The sequence below is a fragment of the Barbus barbus genome, assembly GCF_936440315.1.
Source record: "Barbus barbus genome assembly, chromosome: 4".
Lineage (NCBI taxonomy): Eukaryota > Metazoa > Chordata > Actinopteri > Cypriniformes > Cyprinidae > Barbus > Barbus barbus.
The window spans coordinates 40267351-40274791 of NC_136732.1; the positions used below are offsets into that span (position 1 = coordinate 40267351).

General features: G+C 44.0%; 1 protein-coding gene across 1 annotated transcript; it reads right to left on the reverse strand.

Annotated features, from left to right (window-relative positions):
* Positions 1 to 365: 365 nt before the first annotated feature.
* LOC306863527 (uncharacterized protein) lies at positions 366 to 6404 on the reverse strand. Its single transcript, XM_079406911.1, has 2 exons — positions 5828 to 6404; positions 366 to 1796 (listed from the first exon to the last, which is right to left on the reverse strand). The coding sequence occupies exons 1-2, from the start codon at positions 6174 to 6176 to the stop codon at positions 745 to 747; spliced, it is 1401 nt and encodes a 466-aa protein (XP_079263037.1). The 5' UTR covers positions 6177 to 6404; the 3' UTR covers positions 366 to 744.
* Between the last annotated feature and the right edge of the window lie 1037 nt (positions 6405 to 7441).

Consider the following 7441-nt stretch of genomic DNA (forward strand, 5'->3'; position numbering starts at 1 on the left):
ATAAAGTAGGCTAATTATTTAATCACTAATAAATCTTTCAACAAGTAAAACTGTCTGTGTCTATAGCATTATAGACAACACAACATTATTATATTATTTTCAAATTAATTTTAAAATGTTTGTCCCTGGATCAATAGGATAAAGTAGCAGTGGCTGGGACAGATTTGACGTATCAATTCTGCTTTAAAAGATGTGATCTAAACCTGTTTACATTAAATAAGCTGCTCCTGAGCAGTTTTAGGGTACGGACCTGTTGCTATGACAGCAAGTCTAGGATGAGCATTATTTACGCTGTTATTTGTGCAGTGTGCTCATGTCAACCCCCCCTAAAAAAAACAAAAAAAAAACAACAATAATTCTGATTTGAAGCTTGTGACATATAAATATGTACATCAACTCGATCACTTTATTTAGCGTTCACGTAAACACTACAATCAGATTCATCAATCAAAATGAATTCAGTCCAAATGAACCAAAAATTATGCATGTATATATATCAAAACTTTATTTTTGATTAGTAATATGCATTGCTAAGAACTTCATTTGGACAACTTTAAAGGTGACTTTCTCAATATTTTTATGTTATTTATTTATTTTTATTTTTTTTAAATAGCTGTATTTTGGCCAAATATTTTCCTATTGTAACAATATCAATTTTCCATATATTAAATGGAAAGCTTATTTATTCAGCTTTAAGATGAAAAAAAAAAAAAAAACCTTTATGACTGGTTTTGTGGTCCAGGGTCACACATAAGATTTTACTCTAGTGTGAATCCTCTTATGTATTTTCAGGGTTTCGGACCGTCTGAATCTCTTGTCACAGTGTGAACACTTGTACGGTTTCTCTCCAGTGTGGATCCTCTCATGTGTTTTCAGATGTGATAACTGAATGAATCTCTTGTCACAGTGTGAACACTTATGAGGTTTCTCTCCAGTGTGAATCCTCTCATGTGATTTCAGGGCTCCTGACTGACTGAAGCTCTTGTTGCAGTTTGAACACTTGTATGGTTTCTCTCCAGTGTGAATCCTCTCATGTGTATTCAGGGTTCCTGACTGACTGAAGCGCTTGTCACATTGTGAACACTTGTAAGGTTTCTCTCCAGTATGGATCATCTGGTGCTGTTTTAAACTGCTTACTGAAGTAAAAGTCTTTTCACACTCAAAGCACATGTACTCTCTCACACCAGAATGCATTTTCTGATGTATTTCCAAATTTTGTAGACATGAAAAGCTCTTTTCACACAAATAACAAGAATGAGGTTTCTCCTTTGTATGAACTTTCAGGTGTTTCTTCAGGACTGAAGCCCACAAAAATGTTTTGCCACATTGATCACATGTGTGCCGCTTCTCTCCAGTGTGGATGTTCATGTGATCCTTAAGATTTGCTGAATTTGTGAAACTCTTCCCGCACTGATCACAAGTGTGCGGTTTCTCTCCAGTATGAACTCTCATATGTGCTGAAAGATTTCCTTTTTGAATGAAACTCTTCCCGCACTGATCACATGAGTACGGTTTCTCTCCAGTATGAACTCTCATATGTGTCTTAAAGTTTGCTGATTGTGTGAAACTCTTCCCGCACTGATCACAAGTGAACAGATTCTCTCCAGTATGAACTCTCATGTGAAGATCAAGAGTACGTTTGTATGTGAAACTTTTTCCACACTGAGTGCAGGTGAAATATTTCTTGACTCTTTTTTTATTTACATCTTTGCGTTTGGGTTTTTCTCCACTTTTGACATGATTTTTCACCTCAGTTTCACTCAATTCTTCTTTCTCCTCATTATCTTCAATCAACTCTGAAACAAAAGTGAAAACAGTAAATCTTTATTAACTCGTTAAAAAATTAACCCTGATATAACAGCGAAAAGTAGACAATTGTATCAAAAACTTTTGATCATTTTGATGTAATTTTATAAATTATACGTCCCTGAAACTTTCCATGAATAAGGCCCACTGCTTTTCAAATAATTAGTTTTCAATCAACACAAACTCAGCACACCTGAAAAAAACTATGCATAGGAAAAATAGAGCAACAACACTGCCAAATCCAAAATATAAAAAGATGCAATCCCACACTATATCAGTACTTAATAAATGTTGCAATTTATTGTTATAAGCACAAACAAAGTTCCGGTTCACTGATGTTCATCAGGCATAAATTATTAGTTTTAAAATATTATAGACACAAATCTCATGTGTCAGTCCTTGTCTTGTGGTTCCCCTCCTCTCGTGCCCATATTTGGCCTTCCTGTTCCTGTCCTCGTTTGTCTTCATTAGTTTAATTAGTTCCTAGCCTGTGTTTGATTAGTCCACACCTGTTCCTTATTTCCCTGTGTTTATAAGCCCTGTGTTTCCTAGCCCCTGTGTCTGGTCTATCGTCATTGATGTTCGTCTCTCCCTATGCGCCCTGTCTGTCTGCTGGATTCTAATAAAGAACCTTATTGGAACTTCCACGTCTCCGCACCTCCTTGTGTCCCGAGAGGGAACGTGACAGAAGACCGGACCTATACAACTCAACTATGGCTGAAGACAGGCTTTGGTGTCTGCGGCAGGATGGTCGGGATTTGGTAAGGTATGTTGAGGAGTTTCTTGAGCTTTCCAACGAGGTGAGCTGGATTGACGCCTCGCTCGGTGTGTGTTTTCGGTTTGGGTTGGACAAAGATGTCATCAGCTGCGATATCCCCACGTCCAGTTTTTCCCTTATCGGGCTGATAAATTATGTCCTCAATGTACATGGCATTGATTTCGAAGTCGAAGAATGTCAAACCGATCTTCGTCCAACCCAACCCGAGAACAACCCGGCCTCACCAGCTCACCGCTCGCCAGGACCCTCCACATGCCCTGCCAAATGTTCCGGCCACCCAACTCTTCCCAGCACTGCTGCTGTCCTCAGCCCAGAGCACCCCCGCAACCCCGCGCTTCAAGAGCGCCCTCCTGTACCTGCTCCTCGCAAGTGCCCTCCTGAGCTCCCGCTGGTTCCGTCCAGCCCTCCTGGGTTCCCGCTGGTTCCGTCCAGCCTTCCTGGGTTCCCGCTGGTTCCGTCCAGCCCTCCTGAGTTCCCGCTGGTTCCGTCCAGCCCTCCTGAGTTCCCGCTGGTTCCGTCCAGCCCTCCTGAGTTCCCGCTGGTTCCGTCCGGCTCTCCTTCGTCTCCGCTGGTTCCGTCCAGCCCCGCGCCTCCCGAGCGCCCCCAAGTGTCCGCGCCTCCAGAGCGCCCCCAAGTGTCCGCGCTTCCAGAGCGCCCTCCCGTGCCGGCTCCACGCACGCGCCCTCCCGTGCCGGCTCCACGCCCGTGCCCTCCTGAGTTCCTGCTGGTTCCGTCCAGCCCAGCTCGTCAAGAGCGTCCCCAAGTGGCTGCGCTTCAAGAGCGTCCCCAAGTTTCCGCGCTGCAAGAGCGCCCCCAGGTGTCCGCGCTTCCCGAGCGCCCTCCCGTGCCGGCTCCTCGCACGTGCCCTCCCGTGCCGGCTCCACGCACGTGCCCTCCTGCGTTTCCGCTGGTTCCATCCAGCCCTGCGCTGCAAGAGCGCCCGACAGAGTCCGCGCTGCAAGAGCGCCCGACAGAGTCCGCGCTGCAAGAGCGCCCGACAGAGTCCGCGCTGCAAGAGCGCCCGACAGAGTCCGCGCTGCAAGAGCGCCCGACAGAGTCCGCGCTGCAAGAGCGCCCGACAGAGTCCGCGCTGCAAGAGCGCCCGACAGAGTCCGCGCTGCAAGAGCGCCCGACAGAGTCCGCGCTGCAAGAGCGCCCGACAGAGTCCGCGCTGCAAGAGCGCCCGACAGAGTCCGCGCTGCAAGAGCGCCCGACAGAGTCCGCGCTGCAAGAGCGCCCGACAGAGTCCGCGCTGCAAGAGCGCCCGACAGAGTCCGCGCTGCAAGAGCGCCCGACAGAGTCCGCGCTGCAAGAGCGCCCGACAGAGTCCGCGCTGCAAGAGCGCCCGACAGAGTCCGCGCTGCAAGAGCGCCCGACAGAGTCCGCGCTGCAAGAGCGCCCGACAGAGTCCGCTCCTCTGTGGCTCCCAGGGGGGAGCTTCCCCAAGAAAATTTTGGGGGGGGGTAAGAGGGTCACAGCCTGTGTGGCCGGGCCAAGGGCCAAGGCCACACGACCCGAAAAAAATAGGCCGTGGCTTCCCGAGTCCCCTGACCCGCCCTGGCCTCCCGAGTCCCCTGACCCGCCCTGGCCTCCCGAGTCCCCTGACCCGCCCTGGCCTCCCGAGTCTCCAGATCCGCCCTGGCCTCCCGAGTCTCCTGACCCGCCCTGGCCTCCCGAGTCTCCAGATCCGCCATGGCCTCCCGAGTCTCCTGACCCACCATGGCCCCTGGAACGGGCACCGCCCTGGAGGCCTCCAGAGCGCCCACCCCCCCTCCCCATTGGATGGTGTTAGGCGTGAGGACACGCCTTCCGGAGGGGGGCGTAATGTCAGTCCTTGTCTTGTGGTTCCCCTCCTCTCGTGTCCATATTTGGCCTTCCTGTTCCTGTCCTCGTTTGTCTTCATTAGTTTAATTAGTCCCTAGCCCTGTGTTTGATTAGTCCACACCTGTTCCTTATTTCCCTGTGTTTATAAGCCCTGTGTGTCCGGTCTATCGTCATTGATGTTCGTCTCTCCCCATGCTCCCTGTCTGTCTGCTGGATTCTAATAAAGAACCTTATTGGAACTTCCACGTCTCCGCACCTCCTTGTGTCCCGAGAGGGAACGTGACACATGTTTCTACAGGGAGAGCTATTAAATATGTTTGATCAACTACACTGTAAAAAGTGATAAGTTGACTTAACTTTAAAAAATTGAGGAAACCCGTTGCCTTAAAATTAAGTAAATAATAATAAATAAAAAGTTAAGTGAACTTGACAATTCGCTTAACTAATTTTTTACAATTATTATTTACTTAAAAGTACTTAAAAAGGCAACGGGTTTCCTCAATTTTTTTAAAGTTGTCAACTTATCTCTTTTTACAGTGAACATGAAGGATCTGAGGATCCACAAATACAAACTGTGTTGCATCAAGAGAGCAACCATACATTTGCATTATATTTTAATTTTGTTTTTTTATTAATTTATAATCATTAGCCATTTATGTAATTTATTGTTAGATTAGTTTTTATCATTTACCATTTATATAATTTGATTATTTGTTTATTACTTTGTTTTTATATATTTTTTATTTCGTATTTTCCTTGTTTATGCATTTTCATTGCTTAATCTTATGATTGTGAGGTTTTAATGAACTGTTTTGTCTGAATGAATAAGAGATCAGAGGGAATGTTTATGAAAATTCAAGGTTTATGGGATGTTATTGTGTTTGGTAAAACACTGCTTGGATTTGTGCTGGTAAGATGAAGTCTGAGCATTGAAACATATGCAACTAAGATTATTCAATAAACTTTGCTCCTTTTTATCATCTTCACTTCGTCTCCTGCTTCTGGTCTTCTCTGGCTTTGCTCAGTCATCTTCTAGGCTCATAGAAGACTAGTAATACAGTTTTGGTACCAGACATTTGATTCTAATGGGGTTTTAAACTCTAGTCTTGTGAACATATGTTATGTATGTGTTTTATTTCAGTGACTATTTAATTTTAGAAAATTTTATTTTTCACTAACCATGTATAAACATTATTTTCTCAAAAACACAACCGTGTAGGCTACATTTATGCTGCCTATGTATTAGTTTGTGCTGACTACAGTGTAATCAGACTTAAGGCATTAATATGTTTTTAAGATACTGAAAAAAAAGCACAAATGCATGTCAAAACTTCTCCAGGGCCCCAAAACCCCATCAGACCCCAGAGGATTAATGTACCACAAACAGTCACTAAATATGAATGAAGATTAAACACCAACCTCCTTGTTCCTCGTGTTTTATTCTCCAGGTTTCTGGCTCCTCGTGTTTTATTCTCCAGGTTTCTGGTTCCTCGTGTTTTATTCTCCTGGTTTCTGGTTCCTCGTGTTTTATTCTCCTGGTTTCTGGTTCCTTGTGTTTTATTCTCCATGTTTCTGGTTCCTCGTGTTTTATTCTCCAGGTTTCTGGTTCCTCGTGTTTTATTCTCCGGGTTTCTGGTTCCTCGTGTTTTATTCTCCAGGTTTCTGGTTCCTCCTGTTTTATTCTCCAGGTTTCTGGTTCCTCGTGTTTTATTCTCCTGGTTTCTGGTTCAATCATGTTCTCCTCTCTCTCTTCTTTAACAAACACCATCTTCACAGCAGATCTCAGTTCAGATTATACTCCTCCAGATATTCCTGCTTCAACACTTAGTCACGACTCTGAGGATGAGAATATTACAGGTATTTACTGACCTGATTCAAAAACTGTATTTTTCTATTTACCGAAACAACATTTCTAACAGTTAGTATTAAACCAGCATCACAACAAAACAACAGAGAGCACGGTGAAACTAATCATCTTCCTCTGAGGTTTAATGGTGTTTGGCAAACAAGCGTCTGTGTTTTAGCGCCACCTGCTGGACTGGAGTTGAGAGGAGGGGAAATAATACGGGGAAATTACATAGTGCGTCTGTCTCAATTCATCATATTCACGCTGTTTTAAATAACTGATTGAACAATTCAGCTTTAAATAATTCAAAATAGTATTTCACTAGTTTGTTGTTTTGAATTTTGTGCACAGGTATGCCTGACAGGGGGTAAGTAACAGGGGCCCTAAACGAGGGGGGCCCACAAAGATATATTGATAATCCATAATATTATACATAGTAATTTACACTGCACAGCTAATCTGCTCCGGGGCAGATTATGTTCTGGGTTAGAGATCTCAAACTGAAACTAGACACGTCTGATGCAAAAAGTCCCTCCCCAGTTTCTCTTGCTCTAATTTAAAGTAAAAAAATAATAATAAAAAAAAAATAATTGTCCGGCTTTAATGATAACTACTAATAATTATTTTATATGATTTATGTAATTATTATATGATTTATATTATAATTAATCCATTACACAAGCAATTTTAGTTTAAATTCAGTGGTATCTTTAGAGTCAAGAAAGGGTGAGGTGGGGTGAGAGGGCCACTCCTTCAAAGGTTGAAGTAGAAACTTTGGACCCTGAAGCCATCTGTTGGGGCCAATAAGATCTCGCAGGCAGTAGTGTCGCTGCTTTCTGAATCAAATAGCTTTTCAATATATAAATATAACAGCTAAGGATCACTGATCCTGGATCAGTAACAACCCATTCACACGGGGCGTCTGCGTCAACGCTTGACGGAGGGCGTGTTTGAAGCTTGGTGCTAACGCTACCGTCATAGTGACAACAGCCAATCACATTACTTTTGTGGTGTTGCATGAACGGGATTGGCTGGCGTCTGCGCTAGGGTATTTGCATAAGGCAATCTGATTGGCTGATGCCTGCATTGGTGCTTGAAAAGTTTTCAACTTCTGCTGCAAGCTCTATTTCTCTTTTTTGTTATAATTATTATGCCAATCTTTATAAATCTAGTTGTTTTTCTGATTC

What these genes read in the sequence shown, in the direction of transcription:
- LOC306863527 (XM_079406911.1), bottom strand. Translation starts at nt 6,176, where the DNA reads ATGGTGTTTGTTAAAGAAGAGAGAGAGGAGAACATGATTGAACCAGAA. An exon ending in AAAACACGAGGAACAAGGAG is followed by an intron (nt 1,797 to 5,827) that starts GTTGGTGTTTAA and finishes CTTTTGTTTCAG; the next exon opens with AGTTGATTGAAGATAATGAG.